Here is a 24,008-nt window from a genome sequence, read left to right on the forward strand (position 1 = left end):
TGGTTGCAGTTAACAGGAACTGGATCAAAAAATCTCCATGGTCAATCTCATCTCCTCAGACTCGGGGAAGTATAGCTCCTGATCTGAAGTCTGTTCAGTTTAACCCACCACTCACTTCATGCGTATATGGTGTCTCTGTTCAGATATTCAGCAAATATGAACTGAGGATGAAAGCACACTGTAGAAAAGTGGTTTTTTCTTGTAACCAAATGAGAGTTAATACCCCTAAACAAGTAAAGCATGGTTTGAGCATGATGCTCTTGTTTTATTACAAGTAATAATAATCCCGTGGGAAAAAAAAATTCTGCCTAACCCTTGTAGGATCTGCCTAAACCTTGCAGGCTTTGCTTGGATTTTGCTGCTCAGGATACAGATAGTTTCATTTAGTGAAATACACTGTGAAAGGTCTCTGTATTTTAGGACATTTGTGAAATCCTGAAGCTCACTAACCTGAACAGAATTGTGTAATTCTGAGGAGAATGTAAAAGCAAGCCTTCCTCTGCCTGTACTTTATCTAGCACATCTGCCCTCATGTGCTGTGCAATTGAAGTGTACAAATCACTTCATAGGAACAACAGTTAAATTGCATTTAGAGTACAAAAATAAATGGGCACTGAAAGCTTGTGGAAGTGCAGAAAAATGTTGGTTTGTGCTATGAAGATGCAGCTAAGAATCCCATACCTTCAGGTAGTTAGTTGGACGAAATCTATGATGCCTTAAAGATGTCACAGTGTTAATACTTTCAATATTCAGCTCTGGCAAGAGCTAACACTAGATAACTCATAATCTGTCTAACGGAGACAAATAGCTATGGGCAGATGTCAGAATATTTAATGTTGAGTCAAGTTGATTGTTCATTTAACAAATTGAATTGTTTCAGCTAATTAGATAGCGTGGCATAAATGCAAAGAAGGATGTTCAGAGAAGAAAACTCTTCTTTTTTTCCTCCACTAAATAAATGAAACCCTTGAGGAAAATGTACACCCAGAGTAGGCAAACAATTTCCGGCTTCACATGCTGAATTTTACAACCTCCATTTTGGAGCGACTGTTCCTGGGCTTTCTGTTGGACTGACCAATGCAGCATCCTCCTTGTGGTCCCAGACTACTCTCTGGAGAAGCCTATATTCTGCTCCAATAGTACATGAGGAACTCACCTTTCTCTGTTAGATAGGGACATCTCAGCTAGGTGCGTAGGACTGCATCACTCTATCCTGTAACTCTGATGAAGAAACGAACAAATTGAAGGACTGTTCAAAAATCCAGTACCTTTTCAACTTTTTGGTCAATTGCCTTTTCTAATCAGGAATTATAATGTCTTGAGAGGTTAGGGATATTAAAGTTTAGTGAAAATAAATAAAGAAATATATAAAATTCAGCTTTTTGGGGTTACATATAAAATACTCTGTGTGAAATCAACCCTTTTGTACTTTGCAGTGTATCCTTGTATAGATTATAGCAGTTTTGCACTGGTCTAATTTTCATTTGTTGTTTTCTTCTGTGAACATTTTGAGCAACATATATAGCAAACAAGTTTTATTTGCATGTCTTCAGGATTTTTAAAATCTTAACTCTTTAAAAATTGCTTTCAGCACTGATTCAGACAGCGTGCAGAAGGCGGCTTTGATGCTTCTGGTTTAATCAGTGTTACTTAGTCTCACTTTCAGACCTTACAAAACAGTATTTTCATGACATAGAAGTAGCAAAGCAACAGGCAGAGTTCAGACCCCTGTTGTGCTAGTTGGGCTACAAATATGCTTAGCAAATTTGAAACAAAAGTTCAAAGCAAAACATGAGAAATACTGTGCATATCTTTGTATAATAACACTTCAACAGAAATTGGAGTGCCGAGATAGCAAGTCTTTGATCTGTATAGCTGTGGTTGACCTCGTCGTAATTTTGTGTCCAAGTTCTAGTCCCCTGTCAACCTCACTGCAGACTTCTTGATGCGTACTTTTGTTCTACTTGGACACCTGTTGAATAGTTCCCTTAGCAAGAGAATTTGAATATAGACATGACACAGCTCCCAGAGAATAGTGTAATGTGGCCTTTAAAGTTATGAGTGCTCTGTATACATGGGAAAGCATCAGGCCATGCAAAGATGCCAAATGTCACACAGAGTCACAGAATAGTAAGGGTCGGAAGGGACTTCTGGAGGTCCAACAACGCTGCTAAAGCAGGTTCACCCACAGCAGGTTGCACAGTAATGCATCCATGCAGATTTTTAATATCTCTGGAGAAGGAGACTCCAAAACCTCCCTGGGCAGCCTGTTCCATTTAGTGCCCATTGCCCCTTGTACTATCACAGAGAACCATTGAATAGGGTCTGTCTCCATGCTCTTGACACTCACCCCTTAGAAGCTTATAAGCATTGATAAGATCCCGTCTGCCTTCTCTTTTCCAGTCTAAAGAGACCCAGGTCTCTCAGCCTTTCTTCATATGCAAGATGCTCCAGTCCCCTGATCGTCTTCAACCTCCTTGACCTGCTTAATGTGCCCCAGGATACCATTGGACTTCCTGGCCACAAGGGCAAATTGCTGGCTCATGGTTAACTTCTTGCATACCTGAACTCCCAGGTCCTGCTCCACAAAGCTGCTTTCCAGCCTCTCAGCCCCTCACCTGTACTGGTGCAAGGGGTTGTTCCTCCCTATTTGCAGTACTCTATACTTGCTTTTGTTTAACTTCATTAAGTTCCTCTCTGCCTGACTCTCTAGCCTGTCTAGGTGTTGCTGAATGGCAGCACAGCCTTCTGGTGTATCGGCCGCTCTTCCCAGTTTTGCATCATCATGTCAGGTCTGAATGTGTTAACTTAAGGGTACAGAGCAATAGATTGGGATACAGTGATGCCCTAACTGAACTATGACACCCTGCTTGCTTTTGTGGCCAGCAGGAGTAGGGAAGTGATCACCCCCTTGTACTCTCCACTGCTGAGGTCACACCTTGAATACTGTGTTCAGTGTTGAACTCCTCACTACAAGAGAGACATTGAGGTGCTGGACCATGTCCAAAGAAAGTCAATGAAGCTAGTGAAGGGTCTGGAGCACATGTCTTATGAAGAGCAGCTGAGGGACCTGGGATTGTTTAGCCTGTAGAAGAAGTGGCTGAGGGGAGACCTTATTACCCTCTACAGCTACCTGAAAGGAGGTGAGTGCAAGTCTTTTTTCCCAAGTAACCAGTGGTAGGATGAAAGGAAGAAGCCTAAAGTTGCACCAGGGGAGGTTTAAGCTAGATGTTAAGAAGTATTGCTTTAGTGAGAGGGCTGTCAAGCGCTGTAACAGGCTGCCTGGGAGAGTGGTTGAGACACCATCCCTGGAAGTATTTGAAAGATGTGTATATGTGTTGCTCAAGTACATAGTTTAGAGGCGATCTTGGCAGTGTTCAGCTTATGGTTGAACTTGATCTTAAAGGTCTTTTCCAGCCTAAATGATTGTGTGATAAGGAGTATACAGGGAGCCATGTTCATGTTCAGTGTGGACAAACCGAGAAGCTAATTCCCCCCAAATCAGGTGAAGACTCTGCCTTCTTGCTAAGCTCTGTCTGCTTTATTTTTATTATATCCTTACAGTCTCATTTCCCCTTTTTTGTTTGTTTGTTTGGGATTTTTTGTTGGGGTTTGTGGGATTTTCTTGGTGGTTTTTTGCTTTGGTTTGTTTTTTTTTTGTTCTTTGGGGTTTTTTTTTGTTTGGTTGGTTTGGTTTTTTTTAATCCCTGTATTATTTGCACCCTCTCTTCATGTTTCCACAGTTCCTCGCAGGGACTCATAACTGGGAGTCCAGGTTCTACCATAATGTAGTACAGGAGTAACCTGGATCTCCGTAATTTCTTTGTCCAAAGAGTAAGCTGTAATACCACTAAACGTATGGTAAATTGCGTGTGTAAGCTTGACTATTCAAATAATTTTGTGTGTTGTAAATTATAAATCACGTCACAGTACAAAGTTGGAATTGCTTTGGTCGTAGTCAGAAATGTCATCTTCCAGCACATCTCTGACTGGAAATGGCTGAGCATTGCAGAATGGATTCACTGACTCAGCTCTAGTTGGACTTGAGAGAAAACACCATGTGGTCACCCTAATCTATGTTTCATGTCTGTGGCTTTATATTATGACACAATGACCTGTGCTCTGCCAAACTGTGTTTCATTTCACAATGAAAATCTTAAAACATTAATTACTAAAAAGCCTCATGTCTTCCTCTTGCTCCCGTAGTACAAGTGCAAACCTTCAGTACTCTATAATTTACAGCAGCAATTAAAAAGTGACTATTCACAAAATCATGGAGTAGTTCAGCTTGGAAGGGACGTCTGGAATTCATTTAGTTTAACCTCCACTTCTTAAAACAGCATCAGCTAGAACAAGCTTCTCAGGATTGTGTCCAGATGTGTTTTGAATATTTCTAAGGATGGAGACTCCACAACCTCTCTTGGCATCCTGTTTCAGTGTTTGACCACCCTCACAGTACCAATTCTTCTGTGCAACTGCACACAGACCTTTTAATTCCTCCAATTTGTTCCCCAGACTGCATCCATTTGTGTACAGGTGCTTCAGAGAGCACTTAGTCATGATGATTTCCCAGAAAGGTACGAGTGCTCTGCCTGTGACACTTGCCTGTAGGCATATCTGCATTCAGGTGCATACGCTTGATATGGTCATCCTTTAGCCCTCTACTGCTGATCACAAGGTCTCCCCTGGCCATGTCACCATGCACCCTCTGCTACACAGCTTTGTCCCCATAGCTGCTCATTTGAAGCTCTCCTCACCAGGCTGGCCAGCCTGTTGGCAGGGATGCTTTTACCCAACTTTTCATTCTTATTCAAGGCAACTTGAGAACAGTGGAGCCTCATATAAAAACATACATGACTTAGATGGAAGAATACTGATAAAATGAGATGCTGAAGAATGTTTGCAAGAAAAGTGATGATAGCAGGCAAGCTAAAAAAGTAGTAAGTAGGGGAATAGCCTCCCCTGCAATGAGAAAATAATTCAACAAAAAGGAGAATAAGAAGCAGTTGTATGCTTCTGACATTTATTTATTGCTTAAAGCCATTGATGAGAAATACCTGTATTTTAAATATCTCAACTGTCTGCTGTTGACAGAATTTGGCTAAACTTGTGTGTGTAGACACACACATACGCATGCATAGGTGGCCAAAGAAAGTACTTATTAGTGAACAGAAATTCTTCTGCTTTACTTAAAAAAGAAAAGAATCCACAATATGCATGACCCACCCTGAATGTATGTATCATCATCAAACTGAAACATTCATACAGCATTTTAAAATTATGAACAACAAATATAGAGTCAAATTCTGTCCTGTGTCCCTGCAAGGGGCAGCTTATTACAGTCTGTGTTTTAATAGTCTTTCTTGCACCCATCTGTCAGATTAAAGGGTAGAAATGCCAACTGGATGATAATGTAGGATCATTTCTGGAAGTATTGGCTTTTAAAGTTAATCTTCAATGGGATGCTTTACTGTAGGCATGTGCATACATTAGATAACCTTGGCATGCAGAGAGTATTTTAATACCCACATAATTTTGAAGCACCCTTGAATATTCAGTGAAGGTCACGACACATTCCATGCACATAAGATCAGAAACAGACCTTCCAGGGCTTATTTTACCTCACAGGATAGATGCTACACTGGGAGCCAATAGTGATGTGTTCTCTTTTTCTGTAAGACACTTCAGAGTGGCAAAACAAGCTTTTCTGTGCTGTTCTGCTAACATCTGAGCCCTGGTATAAGGCAACCACCTCAGAGGTGCCAATAAGAGTAATATGTACAACTCTCTCCACATGCTTACCTTTTAGCTAAGATTTCCAAAACAAATGCTGTCGACTAACAATGTATTCTGGATCTAATGTGGATTCTGGGATCCTGGAGTATTTGCCTGCTTACAGATTTTCCTATTGAGTTAGATATTTCTGGGAGGCAGGAAGAAGTACACATAAGGTAAGATTCAAAGTAATTCTGTGAAATTTATGTGGCCCCTTTATGAAACAACCTGCTACACAGGGGAGAGGAGAACAGCAAACCCTGGGCTTGATGTCAAAACGATATATACTACTTTTTGTATGTTGGCTTGTGTAACAAGTGAGGCATGAAAACAAAAATGTAGTGCCCTCAGAAGTGGCAGTGAATATTTTATCTTATCAACAAAGCAGCAAGTGACTAAATTCTTAAAGCGTATGCCATACTGACAGTGCGCTCTTGTTGTGACAGTAATGATATTTGCAATCCCAGATGCACTCAAGCCTGTCTTTAAAAGCACCCATTGCTTAGTAGGCATGTTGCTGTCTCTTACCCTTTACTGGCCCTTAACCAGGCAGAGTAGTTTTTCTTTGTTGTTCCTGTTGCCCTGTATGAATGGATGTTCAATCAATTTTTTTTCCCAAAGTGAAAATGGAGAAATTTTGGCATTGTTAGTTCTTCAGAAATGTTCACACTACTAAAAAGTACCATTAGGTAATTGAACACACCTTTTTTTGTGCATGCTAATCAGCTTTTCTGTGACTTTTTACAAATATCCAGCATAAACACCTTTCTGAAAATTAGTGGCTAGATCCTCACAGAAATGGAGAAGTAGGAGTACCACTGCTATTCTGTGGTTTGACTGGGTTGGTGAGAATATTTAGAGGGTGATTCATGCCTGTGAGTAGCAACTATTCACTTTCTGACACGGTTTTGACTAAGTCTAATGAGTTAAAAGTTATTGAGTTGATCATAGATAAAGGAAGATGCTGCTCTGGGAATGTGGATTTGAATGTGTGTGCTCCCTGGTTTTTCCTAGCAGCCATTTGTTTGGTACCCTCTCCAGGCTGAAACTTGAGATTTGAAAGGGCATTGGAGAATGTTCCTTATAAATTATGCAGTTACTGCCTCATGGTTACTGTCTTGTTATCAATAATGTCAGACTATACTTCATGCCTCAACTTTTTCTCCTGCCTTACCGTCTTGTAACGTTTCTACATTCCCCACTTAAGATTGCTTCCCATCGCTGCATCCATTCCCAACCCAAGTCTTCAGTGTGGAGTTGCAACCATCCCATGCTGATTTCTCATTTCCTACTTCATAGTTCAGCAATTTAGGAAGTTTTAGATTATTTGCCTATGCAATTGCATAGGAGATATCCTAGTACAGTTTTGGAGAGACAGCTTTGGAGAACATGGGTGGAAAGCTCTAGAAAAAATGAGGAAGCAGTATAGCAAGTGAAAAAGTATGTTCAAGAGATCTGTGGGTTGTGGTGTGGTAAATGGGAGCTAAGCAGAAGGCACACAATCAGACCCATTGTGCATAATGCTTGATCTGGTAGGGCAGAATGCAACAACAGATTAGCCTACTTGCCCATGTGGGCAAAACTACTTGCAGCAAGAATCTTTTATATCAAAAAACGCTGCAAACTTGCTCCCTCTTCTTGTAGCCTGACTGGGAAAGTAGGGTAAAGTCCAACTCTCAGCTTCTTGCTTTCCACCACCCCTTTGAGATCAGTGGGAAAAATTTGTTATCCAGGAGTAAGAGCAGCAAACGGGTTGCTTCCAACTCGACTCCATTGGGTTTGGTCTCCCATTTCAGAGCTGCTGCAGGGCACCCTGTCCACCTCCTGCAGTCAGAACCACAACAGAGCCCCTGGTAGCTGCTGAGGCGAGCTCTGTGCCAGACCAGTGTCTCTGCCCATCTCCGCTCAGTACTGCGATGCACACCTCCCTGCAGGAGATGTCACTAGCCTGCATGTCAGGCCCCCAGCACAAGAAGAAAAGCTTTCTATCTTTTAGAAGTGTGGCTGTTCATGTAGATATGCCCAATAGAGCTTTAATGCAGTTAGTTGGGGTACTTGTGGCAAGTGGGTCTTAGTAGCACACATTTTCTGTTCAAGTACGCAGACCTTCTAGTATGCAGGCTGCGTATTAGCTCCCATATATTCATTGCTATTGGCACTTGGTGAATTTAAACTGGGAATGACCAGCATTGCTGCAATCACATTTCTGACTGTACTGTAGGTATATTTGTAGGCATTTTTGTAATAGATACATTATATAGATGGACCAAAATAATCAAAAGGCCATTTGCAACTAAGTTTCTTTATTAAGTTGCTAAAATGTGAATTGCCATTTATCCAAAAGACTCATTTTCCCTTCCAGTATCCGCTGACATCCAGAGTATAGCTTGAACCTCTAGAAAAGACATTTCTGAAAATTATAATGCACTGGATTTGTTTCCATTCATTCACTGATTAATCAACCTAGAAGTGCCATCACGGCTTCTGAACTTACTGCAGTTTAAGTTCTTTCACCAAGCAGATAGTCCTAAAATAATAGGGGAAAAAGTAATGCCATGGAGAAAGTTTCTTCACATCAAGAGGATACGATTGGTTTTAATCTAGCCACTCCCTAAATGTGTTGTAATTTTAAAATTCTGTTTTACAGATTGACTCTCCAATCAAGGTCCAGAGGTATTTTTTTGAGTAACCTCTACCTCCCTATGGACTTAGTAAATCTGTCACGAAATGGCATTGCTTACTGGGAATGCTGATCCTGAGTTCACCTCCTACTCCTTCAATAACCTGGAAAACCTGTGTGAAGTGCAAACCAAGAAAGGATTCTTCTACAAAAAGGCCAAACTTCTGCACCCTAGGGAAGACCTGTGCTGCTTAGCCCACCTGGAGGACAGGACCAGGTTTGTGATCATCAACGTAGGTGGTATTAAATACAAAGTTCCATGGACCACCTTGGAGAACTGCCCCTTGACCAGGCTTGGGAAGCTAAAATCTTGCAACAATTATGATGAGATCATGAATGTCTGCGATGATTATGATGTTGGCAGCAATGAATTTTTTTTTGACCGTAATCCTAGTGCCTTCAGGACGATCATGACTTTCCTGACAGCTGGGAAGCTGAGGCTTCTCAGGGAGATGTGCGCTCTTTCTTTTCAGGAGGAGCTTGTGTACTGGGGGATAGAAGAGGACCACCTGGAATGGTGCTGTAAAAAGAGATTGCAACAGAAAGAGGAGGAGGCAGATGAGTCCAGGCTTTATGAAGGGGAGATGATATTTAGTGAAACTATGCAATGTGCCTTCCAGAACAATAGCCGATTGAGTTTGTGTATGCGAAAGGTCAGGGATATGGTGGAGAACCCCCACTCAGGGATCCCAGGAAAGATCTTTGCTTGTATTTCAATCTCTTTTGTTGCCATCACCGCAGTCAGCCTCTGCATCAGCACCATGCCAGATGTCAGAGAAGAAGAAGATCGGGTGAGTGCAGCTTTTCTCAGAGTAAAGTGTGTTTTGCATTGTTGTCTCCTCAGAGAAAGTGATGGGCAATGTCACTCCAGCAGTCTTGTAGGTATTGCACTCAGTATTTATGATGTAGAGGGCTGGCTGATGTAGAGCACAGGAAGCATTATGTCACTTAATATCGAGGGAAGATTGGGCCATATTCTGCCTTGCCAGCACAGCTTTGCCAGTTCTCACTAGCAGACAGCTTTACCCAACAGATTTGTTTTCTGACATCTCTAACTAGATGACAAGCTAGTTATTGCAAAACTATTGAGGCTTAATGTTTTCAAATTCGGTTATTAAGAGCTAGGAGATGAGTTTTTCTTAAAGGTACTTTGAACACAACACTTTGAATGAGCTCTCAGTACCCCACTGTAAAAAACACATCTAAAATATTTTGATTCTGAAGGCGAGATAAATGGCAGGGAAGCTGAGGCAGGAATTTAACAGAAGAAACAAAGCAAAGCCCGAATTTTTAATCATGCTTAGTATTCTCATGTGTAAGTTGTGGATGCTGCATGCCCTTGAAAATTAAGTCTTACAGATATTTTGTTTATTCTTTAATTCAACACATTTCCTAAGGGTTTAGTCCCTTATTTGTGCAAGCAGCTCAGTTTCCTAGGATTAGCTGTATGTAGGACAATGTGAGTTCATCTGAAGATCAATAGAGGAGGATACTCACATTGTCATTACATGTGTGCTGAAATGCCATCTAAAGGGTCATTACCTGACAGGAGACATTTACTGGTTTGTAGCATTGAGAATAAAAAGCCTGATGATGGAAAATTTGCCCAGCAACTCCAGAGAGGTGCCTATGTTTGACTGAGTACCTCATGTGCAGTTAAACCCACTGTTTCCTTGTGAGATGTGCTCAGGTTAGATATCAACTGAGTTGTTTGAATTGGAATCATACTAATTCAGCAACAGCCAGGAAAAAAGACAAAACATTTGGTATGTTGTTTGATATTTGATTTGTTATAAGTTTTTTATTTTAAAAGCTTGTTATGATATAAAATTTGAGCATAGTAGTACTGGGTACTAGTTAAAACTATATTATCTTAATAATTTTTTTAAAAGATCATTTCCAAGCCATGCCTTTACTGTAATTAACCAGCAGTGCCCCTGTATGCTGGATTTTTAAGCACAAGGGATATTTTACTGTTGAAAACTGAGATGTATTTAGTGTTCAGATGTTCCTGAGTTTAAGTGAAAGCTGAACAATTGCTTTCAGAATTATCAGAGTTTAGCACCTTATATTTTTACTCGTGTTCTGTATATAAATAGAGACCCATAATAGGCTAATAATATTAGTTAGGTGGAGCAGGGTAATAATAAGGATAGAGCAAGAACATGCCTGGATTTCTTGGTAAGCTGGGGGCCATTAAAAGGCGCACATTTTCATAGTGAAATACAAAATGGTACAGTAAAGAAGAACGCAGACTTGCTCTTGCAAAACCAGAGTAAGTATCCCAAAGCTACTCCAAATAGGATTTAGGATGCAAGCAACTGAATGTAAGTTTGTGTTGCAGCATAGAAACAGAAGGGTTAATGTGATCCTTAAATGTCTGAGCTGGGGAATAGTGATTAGAAGCTGGGAGATTATTTTGTGCCTGTATGTGGCATTGGTGAGACTTGGCACTAGAATGCTGCAGTCAGTTCTCATGTTCGTATCTTTAAATGGTGTTTTGAAAAATTGGGGAGGGTGCAAAAAACCCTGTAGATATTAGACACCTGGGAAAAATGCCATACCATAAGAAATTTTAACATTTCAGTTTATTTATATAAAAGTAAGAGGATTCAGCAAATAAGTGATTTTTTTACAGGGAGAAGAAACCTTTAATTTACGCAGGGAAAGAATGCACGGTTAAAAGCTGAATCCAGACAAATTCATGTGGGAAACAAGGTGCTAGCAATTTATACCACAGTGATTAATTACTGGGGCAGTATAGGAAGAGAATTAATGGGGTTTGTATTATCTTATGCTTTTAGTTCAAAGTCAGTGCCCTTCTAGAAGGTAGCCTTTAGTGTAAAGACACTTTACATCAATCAAAACTAAATTTCTGATTTCAGTTCAAGTTACAAAGGTGAAATGCTTGCAATACAAAGGTGATCAGAAAAGAAAATGATCTGGTGTTTTTCTGTACTATTAAATTCTAAAAGCACAGAGTTTCTGTAAATAGGCTTTGTTCTGCCACAGAAGGACTGTGGAAGGAATAGAAATTGTTATTTGGTTTGAGACAAAAGTGGTTCTCTAGCACAGGATACAGGTGAAGGATCACTTAGAATCATAGAATCATAGAATTACCAAGTTGGAAAAGACCGACCAGATCATCGTGTCCAACCATTCCTATCAAACACTAAACCATGCCCCTCAGTGTCTCGTCCACCCGTCCCTTAAACACCTCCAGGAAAGGTGACTCAACCACCTCCCTAGACATCCTGTCCCAGTGCTCAATGACCCTCTCTGTGAAAAATTTATCCTAATGTCCAGCATAAACCTCCCCTGGTGGAGCTTGAGGTCATTCCCTCTTGTCCTGTCCCCCGTCACTTGGGAGAAGAGGCCAGCACTCTCCTCTCTACAACCTCCTTTCAGGTAGTTGTAGAGAGCAATGAGGTCTCCCCTCAGCCTCCTCTTCTCCAGGCTAAACAACCCCAGCTCCCTTAGCCGTTCCTCGTAGGACCTGTTCTCCAGCCCCTTCACCAGCTTCATCGTTCTTCTCTGGACTCGCTCCAGAGCCTCAACATCCTTCTGGCGGTAAGGGGCCCAGAACTGAACACAGGATTCGAGGAGCGGTCTCACCAGTGCCGAGTACAAAGGGAGAATAACCTCCCTGGACCTGCTGATCACGCCGTTTCTGATACAAGCCAAGATGCCATTGGCCTTCTTGGCCACCTGGGCACACTGCTGGCTCATGTTCACTTGCTGTCAACCAACACTCCCAGGTCCTTCTCCTCCAGGCAGCTTTCCAGCCCAACTTCTTAGTTCATCGACAAAGTTCCTCACCTGCTACTGAATCAGTGCAGGTCAGCATTCTATCTGAGCTGTAATTAGTCACGCAAAGAGTCATACACAGATTTTGGACCTGCACAAATGGGTTTAAATACCCATGCAGATCTTTTCAGCCTCAGTAGGGCTGGGCAAGGATTCAGACATCTGCCCACATGGAATTGCTTGTAGGATCAGAGACCTTGGTTGCAAACTCCTTGTGTTCCGTCTGTACATGGCTTAGCAAGCTGATGCAGCTCATCAAATAACAAATGCAGAGAGAAGTCAGTTTATGTGAATTCAAAGTCATGTTAGTCATCCTGAGCTGTATTCCTAGTACCTAGTTTAAAATTCGTGCCCAGGGATAGCTCTTTGGTCTGATTTTGCAGTCTGCTAACAAGCAGAAAATGTGTGTGAATCCCTCCTAGCTAAGGAACAAATAAACAGTAAATATTATCTCAAGGACACACTGTACTTGGTGTGTACATTTTCCAGGCTCTTGCTGGCATTACTCTTTTTACAGTTCCATGTCAGAGGTGTTATAGAAACCTTGGCTAACAAGCTGTGGTCTTTTCCTTGAGCTGGCATTTTCCAGAAAACAAGAGCTTTATGTGCCACCTACCTGCCCTGGTTTTGCTTCAGGGAAAGAGACTGGTTGATCATGAACAAAAGCTTGTTGGAGAGCAATTTCTTAATACCATCTGAATGGACCAGCTGTTACACCCATTGATGTCCTGCAGTGACCTCAAGCAGGTGTAAGCATGGGACCACAGAAGTAATTACAAAGTGGGTGAGGAAATTCTTTTAGGTACCTGCCTCTCTCTTTTAAAATACAGAAGAAGAATCAGTCATATATTTTTTTAACTTTATGAACTGTTACAGATGTTCTAGATGACAGTGGCAATCCCTGCTAGTTTAGCAGGAATGGGAAAGATTGTATTCCTTTGTACCATAGCTGTCTTGTTCCTACTAATAGTCATCCTGAGCACTACTCTTTTTTTGGAAGTAGTATCATGTATTTCAGATGCTGCACAATTATCAATGAAGCTAACAGAATCAGATCCTAAACTACTTTTTACTTACTATACTAGGATATATATTTCATCTTGTCAATTTTTTTTCATTTAGCTTTTATTTACCGATTAAGTTAAATAAAAAATGGCAGTCCAGTGATGTGCACAATAGCTGCTTCTGGAAGTTTCAGGAAAGGGACATTTCAAATGTGTAATTAATTTTTAATTTCAAAATTTTCAGAATGGGAGATTTCTATGGAAGGCCTAGATTTAATGGTGAAAAGTCCCCTGTTCAGGCAAGATACTGCTGAGACAAAATCATAGCAGGAGCCCTTAGGCACTGAGTTCTTTCAAGACCACCACAAAAATGATCTCCAAGACATGAAAATAGCCAGAGGCATTTTAGACATATGATACCTTTAAGTGGGCTGCTCAACTCCAATAAAACGGCAGGCATCTAGTGACTCAAGGAAAGCAGCTAGTATATCATGGGAGTCTTAAACCAGTTGGGGATACATTACAGCAAAAGCTTTAACAACATGGTGAGAGCTGAACAACCAAAAGGCATTGAGAGATTCAACTGAAAGCCAGTCATCATACTAGACACTTCATCTTTTTTCTTAGTGAAAACAGGAATGTCAGCCACTTGAATCTGAAGAAGAAAGCTTCTTTCTTTTGTTAGACAGTCTTCCTCATCATAATAAAAAGATGATGTGTTCAAGAGATTAACATTCAACACTTTGTCCTGATTCACAAAAGCATTTATAGGCTGGAGTCCCACTAAGCTCAATCATTTGTAGTACCACAATGTAAAACAGGACAAGAACATCAGAAAGTACTTCCTTCTTCGCTGTGCATTTGAATGTGTTGGGAAAAGCTAGTCTAATTAAAGATGCTGTGATAAGAAGTTACAGTTCAATAATCTTCAGCTGAAGAATCTTACAACAAAGAGAGAGACTCATAAATAATGAAGTTAATAATAGCTCATAAAGAAGCCTGAAACTATTTAACTTTCTAAGCTTAATTTACACACTGTGCTTCAACTTTCATATTGTTGAGGATGGGAAATAGATAAGTTGTGAATGTACACTTTAAAAAACCTTGTGGCTAAAGATTTAATTTTACAAAGGTACACAGAAAAGTAATTTCAGACAAGGTTAAGAGAGATTTGTATAATGATTCTCAACAGCTTTTCATAGACAAGCCATTGATGTAGGGGCTGGAGGTTGATTGAAAACTGGCCAAACAGACAGGCCCAGAGGTTGGTGATCAGTGACGCAAAGTCTGGTTGAAGGCCTGTAAATACTGGTGTACCCCAAGGGTCATACTGGATCCAGTCCTGTTCAACATCTTCATTAGTGATCTGAAGAGTTAGGCAGGGTTTGCTGATGATGCAAACTTTGTACAAGTGACTGATAAGCCACAGGGGCATGCTGCCATACAGAACCACTTCTATAGGCTGCAGAAATGGGCTGACAGAGAACTTAGAAAGTTCATCAAGGAGAAATGCAGAGTTCTGCATCTGGAATGGATCACTCCCATGTGCCAGTATATGCTGGGCATCACCCAGCTGGAAAGCAGTTTGGCAGAAAAGGACCCAGGGGTCCTGGTGGACACCATGTTGAACATAAGCCAGCGATGTGTCCTTCCAGCAAAGAGGGTTCATGGTATCCCAAGTATCATTAGGCAACGTTCTGCCAGCAGGTTGAGGGAGGTGATCCAGCCTCTCTCCTCAGCACTTATGAGGCCACATCTGTGTCCAGTTCTGGGGTCCCTGGTACAAGAGCGAGATGGGCATACTGCAGAAAGTCCAGCAAAGGGCCACAAATTTGGTTAAGGGACTGGAGCATCTCACATATAAGGAAAGGCTGAGAGAAGCTTTGTTTAGCCTGGAGAAGAGAAGCCTCTGGGGGATACCTCATCAGTGTGCATAAATACCTGACAGGAGGGTAGACTCAGGCTCTGTTCAGTGGTGCCTAGTGGAAGGAACAGAGGCAATGGGCACAAACACAGGGGGTTTCCTCTGAACATCAGGAAACACTTTTTCACCCTAAGGTTGGCTGAGCACTGGCACAGGTTGCCCAGAGTGGTCATGGCATCTCCACCTGGAGATATTCAAAAGCTATCTGGACACAGTTCAGTGCAGCCAGGTGGCCCTGTTTGAGCAGGTGAAGAGGGCTGGAGCAGATGACCTCCAGAGGTCCCATCCAACCTCAATCACTCTGTGATTCTGTGGTTAAAACTAGTGATTTGTTTAAGTTTGTAATCTAAATAGGTAGCTAAATAGGAAGAAATCTAAGTATTCAGGGCCTTGGAGTATCAGAAATTCCAGACATTTTGTTGAATGAATATCTTGTCTCAAGACTCTTGTAGTTTGAGGTACTTTGGGGTGGGGAAAACTGTTGTTTTTACTTTAAATTATTTTCTTATTTCAGTGAAAAAAATGTAAAGGTGCACAATAGTTGTTACTGTTAGTGCTTTCTGCCCTAGGATGGCACTCTGCTTGAGAGTGTGGAAAGAAGCTTTTTGTTACTGGAGAACATTTCTTCTTTTGTGGTGGTTCAGCTGGTTTTCTGCATGCAAGACTGAGACTTTCTTGATTTTAACTTAGAGCCATACGTTTATGTGATGCATAGATGGTTTGTTTACATCAATGAAAGTCTTAATAAATTGTAGCTTGTGTTTTTCTTTCTTCATGGAATAAACTGTTCTAGAAATAGCAACACAGTCAACATAAAACATGCATTTTAAAAAAAATCTCCCTGCTGGTATTACAGATAACTATTTAGAGTGTATAGGCACCAAAGGAGACTTCATATAAAAATAATTTTGGGGAATTGGACTAATTTCTCTGGGGATCGTCTAAGAATTCATTATATCATTCTCTCAGCTCTGCTGTTTAAATGCAGAAACCATTAGCAGTAACTATACGACTAGTTATAGCATCTGAACTGATCTACTGTCCCCTATGTTCTAGTTTACACTTTGTGTTTCCTCCAGGCAGTTCAGGCCACAGCGGGCTGGAGGCCAGGGAAAGACCAAATGACTCAGTTTTCACCTGCATTTTCTACAACATTGTGCACAAGGTAGTTCCTGTAGACACGAGATTCATGTTCACTTTCACGTTCACATGCCCTTGCCTTTGTTTATTTTAACTAAAGTGTTTCTTATTTTTTTCTTTCATAAGCTTAAAATAGGTTTTCTGCTTGGATGATAATTGGTAAAATGGTAACACAGCCCAAATGGTAACACAGCCCAAATTACAAGCATTGAGAGCATCCTTTCCCCACAGCTTTAGTCATCAGCACTAACCAAAAGTTTGCTTTGTTGTTTGTGAACAACCTGCCTCATCTAGGTTCCTCACCTCTTCTGTGTAGTCCCTCACTTAGACTGTGAATGCTTTGGGACAGAAAGTCTTAAACACAATGTCTATGAACCAACATCATAACAGAAATAAAAATTGCATTTATACTGCTGTTCATGTACATGGACACATTTCTCATGTCTTAAGCTTTGAGCTAGGTTTCTAAGCAAGGAAATTTTTTTTTCTTTTCATCAGTAAGACCAATTTAGTTCATGCAAGATGCAGTTACAGCATTATGTCTTCTTACAGTCCAGAACTGAGTAGTAACTGCAAAGTTCTGCAGTGTAAGTCTGAATCATCATAATGCAGTCTCCCAGCTCCTGTTTGACAGTCAGAGAAATTTGCTCTATGTGTTCCTTTTCAAACAGCTTAGGTTAGTCTGAAAGCAGTTGAAAGTGATGAGGATTGAAAGAAACAAGTGATGTTGCTTCTGTGGGTCACGCACAGAACTTTAATACCAAGGAGTCAAGAACTTCAGCAGTGCTCAGTCTATACCTTAAATGTTGACTTGTGTGGGGTTTCAAGTGGTGGACATTTTTTATCTGATTCCCATGGAACTTTCAAATGTCAGACTAATGGCAAAGTAAATATCAAGAAATAGTGAGCTTGTCCTTTGATCATTTTGCTGGGAACTGTGCTTGCCTGTGAACCATCTGCATGATACAGCAGACCCTAATGTAAAAGAACTACATGTATTTATCTTTCCTTTGTGGAACTGAATCTAAATCTTCCCTTTACTGATTCTCCAAATCCAGCTGTTGGCATTAGAGTATCTCAATATCAGTTTAGTTTACTGAGCTTGATATCATTAGATGCTTCCTACTAGGAAGCACTTTTGGTGCAGTGAGTTACTGGTGTCATTGTTGCACAACACATTGCCCACTGCACCTGCTCTTCCCACCACTGCAGCTGTCTGGAACCCCCAGGTCAAGTAGCTTGGACAACTCTTTTTCAGAGATAGACCTTCCCTTTTGCAAGACTGCTTTAAGCTGTTAATGAATAGAAAATGTTTGAAGGAATGATTTATTGTTCTTAATATTGGTTGTATGGACAGAGTGCTGGGTTGGAGATCACTTGCTTCTTTTGCTTGCTTCTCTTGGGAAAAAAAAAGAATAAATTACTTTCTTTAATACTTCCTTCCTGAGGGAAAGTTGATCCAGTATTCCTGCTTGATTTGACTTTAGCAGACATAGCTAGTTGTTATGTAGTGGCAGCTTCTTTAAGAGAAGATAAAGGAAACAGAGTCCCAGTAAGAAAATCTTTCTCTGCTGTATCAGAAGGGTTAAGAGAAATGTTGTCTTTTCTTTCACTAAGAGTTGCTTTAGATTGGGACACACACACACAATGACACTGTGCAACAGGTTTGTGCAGAGTCCCTCAGTGAACCTGCAGACCCTTTACTCAAAATTCTTGATCTCAGCAAAGTTACTGCCAAAGCTGTTCATGCCATGGCTTTTTCCAGCTTTGGGTCGCACTGAAGCACCTTTTCCTGAGTTGCTTTACTGAAGTAAAGAGAAAATTTGTATGGAACAAGGGGCTGCCCTGGAGGATTTTAAGGACAGTATGTTACAATATAGACTTTGCAAACCACATGAAAATCTCTCCAGTGTTTTAGGATTAGAAGTAAAAAAATGGAGACAGTGTGAGACAAAACCTGGGTAAGATAAAATTTCTGTTGACTTGTTAGTAACTTTGTGCTGTGCTAATGAACTTCTTCAGTTTACAGGATATCTTCTCATGAATAAAAAGAAGGCTTAGGTCATCTTTTAAATATTGCATAAACATGCTGCAGAATGACATTAGTGATAAATAATTAAACAGCTAAGACTCTCCCATAAAAGCATTTGTAACTTTGACACGTTGTTAACTGGTTTATGTTTGGTTTAATGTGTCTAAACCAGCAGAGCATGCTCCATATTTAGTTTCGTTTAATATTTCTCTGATTCCACCACCATAACTAGTTGGTTTATTGTCCTGAATACCAGGTAAGTCATTCAGGAGTCTCTGAAGCAATCTCAGGATAATTGTTGCTTAGCTTCGAGCCATTGTTATAAAATTATTACAGATATTATAGCCTGCTTTGTAATATCCTGAGAGTACAGCACAGCTTCTTTACTCCACAGATTGCTCCACTACCTTTTGCAAGAGAGCTTTTGCTGTATGGGCTTACTGCATACTGTCCTAGTGTATTGAAAGAGGGAAATCTTCCACTGATTTTTAATAAAAATATCACCTGGAAATTTCATCTCAGAGATCCAGGGGAGGTTGCTATCAATTCTGGAGGTTTGGGATGAAAAAAAGCGCCTAGATTTACGTTTAGCTAGAACTTATATGACTAGGCTGAGGTAATGAGCTGATTCATATGCACAGCACTTAGAAAATTGCATTAAATCATTTAAAATTATAGATGCTTATTGCCCAAAATGTAGTGATTAAAATGAAATATAGGAAGTTTTTTAAATTAGGGACTCCTTGCAGTGTCCATGGAAACACTGAGATTCAAGACAAATTAAGGTAGAAGAGTGGTATACAAATGAAAGAAATAAGGTTTAAAAATTTTTGCAATAGGTTTTTAACAAAGACTTGGGAAAGAACTAGGAGAAAACTATACTATAAGCTCATTGGATTTTCTAAAGGTAAACGTGACATTAAGTTCTAAGTAAAACCATGAAAAAGGTGGTACTGAGTGCAGTTGGCAACATTTTTGAGGATAACAGCATAATTAATTCTAGTCTATGCAGAACAGCACTCAAGAGTGAAACTGAATATACTTTTTATAATGTTATAAAGTTTTCTGACAAAAACAACTTCTGATGTAGGTACTTACACTTCTGTGGGATATTTGAATTAGTGACACACAACATGAATCCTTAATAAAAATTACATTTTTCATAAACTTTCTTCCCTTATTAAATATTTTAATAATTCCTGTTAGATCTCGAAGTAGCAGAAAACTAATATTGGAAATCAACATCCAATGACAGTATATGCAGAAAGGCATGCAAGTGTTTTTGGTGTTGGGCCAGAGCTACTTATGTGTGTTGCTGGTGGTCTGGGAGAAAATACAAAATAATTAAAAATTAAATTTGCAGGTAGCAGAAATCACACACTAGTCAGGGACTGGAAGTATTGCAGTAAGCTGAACTGATTCAAGCATACAGAGGTAACTGCATATTCATCAGCAGAGAGTGCAGCCTGGAAGTGTAGAGAGCATAGAAGGCCCAGGACAAAACACCCTTTTGGAAAGTGAGGGCTCCAAAAAGATATAGGGACCCTGGTGGACTGTCAGCTGTACACCATTTCCCATCTGACATGCTGGGTAAGATGCAAAGCATTGAGGCTTGAGATGCTATGTCCAGATTGGTATCCATTAAGCTGGTAAGTCAAAATAAAAGTTAAAAAATTGTTTAAAATCTGGACATTCTGCTTTACAGTGAGACACTAGAAGAGTTTTTCATGCAGTAAAGAGCAGAATGAGAATGCCTGTGGACATCAGTGAACAATAACTGGAACCCGCAGGTAGACAAACTCATGCTCGAAATAAGGTGTTTTACAGTGTGGGTAATTAACAACGCAAACTGGAGATGCTTGAGTACATCTCATACAATTTTTAAATACATTCTGACGGTCCTTCTAAATATGGTGTCTTAACTCAGTTGAAATCATGCATGTGATTCATGAGCCGCTTGGTGAGATCCTCTGCTCTGCAGGCAATTGGCTCAAGAGCCCCTTCTGGCCTTACAGATAAGTGAGCAATTGCCATCCTGTCCCTGACTCACTTGTGCAGGAGTGCAGTCTCCCTGCACAGGACGTACCAGTGAGGATGATGAATGTCTGGCGTTTCCTTGGCCCTGATGAGATGAGCAGTGGCAGTTCATAATTGTGATTAAAGGCAAGGGCAGCCAAAAAAACTCAGAAGCCTAGGAGCTTTCTGAAGAGGAGTGACATGGGATGAGTCTGGCCCTGTGAAGGCAAGATACTGACCAAGGTATCTTGTCCAGCCCTAGCTGTGTTTGTAGGGGTGCTACAGGGCCGGGTAAACATTACCAGCCGGGCTTCATCCCTCACAAGCAGGATGCCTCAACCAGAAGAGGCTGTTCACCAAGATATGTGCCAGCCCAGCCCTCTGACCATTCATTGGCAAGTTCCTCACACCCTCACCTTCCCATGCAGGCACACATCCCCTCCAGTTTCCTCTGCTCCAGATAATTTTCTGAGCCTGGATACAAACAGGAAATAGAGAAAATAATGTGAAGGTCCCAGCCATCCAATACATCCTGAGCCATGCTGGAAACTTGGCAAACACTGCACTGGGTAAATATGACAACAGAACAGAAATTGCAGTAACTGCCTGAAAGGTCCAAGCATTGAGTGTTTGTGCACAGAAGCTGAGGGTCTTTTCTCTCAGTTCACAGCTAGTTGCCTTCATACAAAGTAGAAACACTGGCTTTGATTTAAAAAAAATTTAAAGCAAGTCAGGCAGTTCTTGCATTCTGCTCTGCTGTCACAGAAAACACCATTACTGTTGCTTGAGCAGAAAGGGGGAATATGAGAAAGAGTGCAGGGTTTCACAGTGGTCAGAACCACCTTGCAAAAAATTCATCCTTTTTTGCAAGTACAGGAATACAGCTTACAAAGTGCAATGGGGTTGTTCAGCTTGGAGAAGAGAAGGCTACAAGGTGATCTTATAGCGACATTCCACTACCTGAAAGGGGCCTACAAGTAAGCTGGGGAGAAACTATTCATAAGTGCTTGTGGTGATAAGGTGAGGGGTAATGGGTATAAACTGGAGAGGGGCAGATTTAGGCTTGATATAAGGAAAAATTTCTTCACCACGAGAGTGGTGAGACACTGGAAGAGGTTGCCCAGGGAAGTTGTGGATGCCCCATCCCTGGAGGTGTTCAAGGCCAGGTTGGATGGGGCCTTGGGTAACCTGATCCAGTGGGATGTCCCTGCCCATGGCAGTGGGGGTGTAAGTTGATGATCTTTAAGGTCCCTTCCAACCCTAACTATTCTGTGATTCTATGATTATTCTCCAGAAATCAGAAGATTTGCTAATTTGCGAGGAAACTAGGCTCCTTCATGTAAAAGCTCAGGATCAAGCATTTGCTTAGATTTATATAGAAAGGATTTTTTTTAAAAAAAAATAATTGTAATTTATAAGCCTCAGGGGACATGAGGCCTCTATCATAGCAAGAAAATAGAGTGGGCTGAGGAGGACAATTTCTAGTTCATGTGAAATCAGGGGAAGAGGGGGGCACTTGTCAGCAAGGAGGTTTCTGGTGTTTAATTATTCTGTTGGCGTTCTCTTTAATTTCAATTTCAGTGAAAAAGTGGGCCAAACCCAAGAAAGACATTATGGAAATCTGGAAATAAAAAAGTTGAAGATAATAGTTACTCAGAAACACTAAGAACATAAGTGTTCCTAAAGTGAATCTGTCCTTCGGAGGACACGCTGACTTAGTGAAATCATTTTTTTTTCTGTGTTACTATGTCTGTCCATGGCAGTGACTGATTAACAAATTCTTTGTGCTGAGCAGCCCCCTGAGGTCAAGCTGTGCAGGTCATGCCTGGTCCAGGCATGTCAGGCTGTGTGAGAGCTGTGGCCGCACCTGTGTCACAAGTGGGTGTTTCTCATAGAGGGGATCTGCTGCAGGGAAAAGCTGCTAGAAAGCAAGTCATATGGGCAGTGCCTTGTGAAATCCTGCCTCAAATGCTGTAGGAGTTCATGTATCTCTTATACAGTATCTTGTTCTTATGGACTGTGTCTTCTTGTGTAGCTGTTTGTCTTCAGACAATTTCCAAATGGCACTGAGATACAGTACAATTGCCGAAGCAGATCCCAGATACGACTAACTAGTATTTTGACTCAGAATAATTGTTCAAACAAATGCAGTAAGCCTATTCTTGGACATACAGGTTGTAATTCTTTATTATTTAGAGCCTACTTATGTCTTAAACACATGCACAGCCAAAAACTATTGACAAACCAGGTAGGGATCTCAGACCCCCAGAAGGCCCAGCTCCAGGAGTATCAAGTGCATCATTTTGCTTTACTACTTGAACGTAACAGGAAGGTAGGGCTTGGAGGGGTCCTCTGAGGTGAGTGCAGTCCCCAGTTGTCATGGCTACCACATCACACCACCATTTCCATAAACAGAGCAGCTTAACCTTAAAAGACCTCTGGCCTTCCCTGTTCTTGGAGGGGGCATTTTTGGAACCTCATGTGTCTTCATGTGTCTTCAGTGTGTCTTCATGTGTCTTCATGTGTCTTCATGAACCTCATGTGTCTTCAGTGTCCAGATTCTGGATGCTGGTGTAGCTATTTCTTCTCTGCCAACTCCATCCTTTTGATTAGTCATGGGCTGTCTTTGCAAATAGCTAGTGCAAATGGAACATTTCAGGTCCCCCACCTTCCCAATCCTACCTCACCTGTTGATTGCCACCTGCTGAAGGGTTTGTCCATCCCAGCCACTCCTAAACAAAGTCAGCTGTTCTAACAGAACCAACCAGTGACTTATCCTGTTTGACTTTGAACTGAAGAGTACGAAGGAACAATCTTATGCCCTATTCAGTGGGATGAGCTGGGGACTGTAAACTGCCAGATAATCAATAGAAATAGAAGTACTTTCAATATCTCCAGACAGACCTGAATTAGAAGATTTGACTACCCCATTACACAGTGCTTCTCTTCATCCCCTTGGTTTATTTGTAGACTGCAACCATGTCTCTTCTCTGTCTTCAATTGATGATGGTAAAGAAGTGCACTTAATTGCCTGGTTTGGGGACAGGTTTTCTATTTCACTAGCCCTCCAAGTAATCTTGGGTTACTCTCCCATCTCACTCCAGTTTGAATCATCTTTGTTGAACATGGGTGGGGTTTGAACAAACAAAATCTTTCACTTATATGTTAGGATCTATCAGCAAACTCCAAATACAAGTGTTGGGTTTTTGTATTTGGTAAGCGAGAAGAAATGGATGTCAAGACTTGTTACAAGGTTGAAAACTGCAGGTTGTGAGCAGCTGTGTGTACCCATTGTAGTGGAGCAGATTACAAACACAAGAAAACCAAAGAAATACAAAGTGAAGGGAATACTAGCCCATGAGGTAGGCAGTGAGCAAGCAGGAGACCCTTAAGAAGCACCCTCAAAGAAAATGTTACCCAAGGTGCATCACTTCTCTTTAAGCTGTACCATGGCCCCTCTTTCCTGGTGTGTGGTATGATCAGAATGGGAGACAGTAGCAGACAGCCGCCAGTATGCATATTGTTCCCTCAAGTTTCTCCCAGCTGCAGTGACAATGTCCTAGGGGTTTTAAGATGCTAGATATCTTCACATCCCCACTCCAGCCTCTCCAAGTGAGGTACTGTGCTGTT

General features: G+C 41.0%; 2 protein-coding genes across 5 annotated transcripts in view; one reads left to right on the forward strand and one right to left on the reverse strand.

Annotated features, from left to right (window-relative positions):
* The window catches only part of KCNG2 (potassium voltage-gated channel modifier subfamily G member 2), a 57,659-nt gene that overhangs the window by 24,856 nt on the left and 8,795 nt on the right, over positions 1-24,008 (forward strand). For 2 of the 3 annotated variants that reach the window (XM_069853800.1, XM_069853801.1), the window contains exon 2: positions 8,423-9,246. In XM_069853800.1, coding sequence (XP_069709901.1) covers positions 8,503-9,246 — 744 coding nt within the window. In that variant the 5' untranslated portion in view covers positions 8,423-8,502. Of the gene's footprint in view, positions 1-3,743; positions 3,792-8,422; positions 9,247-24,008 lie in introns of those variants that run through there. The other variant, XM_069853798.1, reaches the window with a different exon arrangement.
* Positions 1-24,008, reverse strand: part of SLC66A2 (solute carrier family 66 member 2) — a 102,251-nt gene that overhangs the window by 1,605 nt on the left and 76,638 nt on the right. For both annotated transcript variants that reach the window (XM_069853823.1, XM_069853824.1), the window contains exon 5: positions 5,803-5,889. In XM_069853823.1, the coding sequence (XP_069709924.1) occupies positions 5,838-5,889 (52 nt within the window). In that variant the 3' untranslated portion in view covers positions 5,803-5,837. The remainder of the gene's footprint in view (positions 1-5,802; positions 5,890-24,008) is intronic.

This window comes from Phaenicophaeus curvirostris, chromosome 3 (assembly GCF_032191515.1).
Source record: "Phaenicophaeus curvirostris isolate KB17595 chromosome 3, BPBGC_Pcur_1.0, whole genome shotgun sequence".
Classification (NCBI taxonomy): domain Eukaryota; kingdom Metazoa; phylum Chordata; class Aves; order Cuculiformes; family Cuculidae; genus Phaenicophaeus; species Phaenicophaeus curvirostris.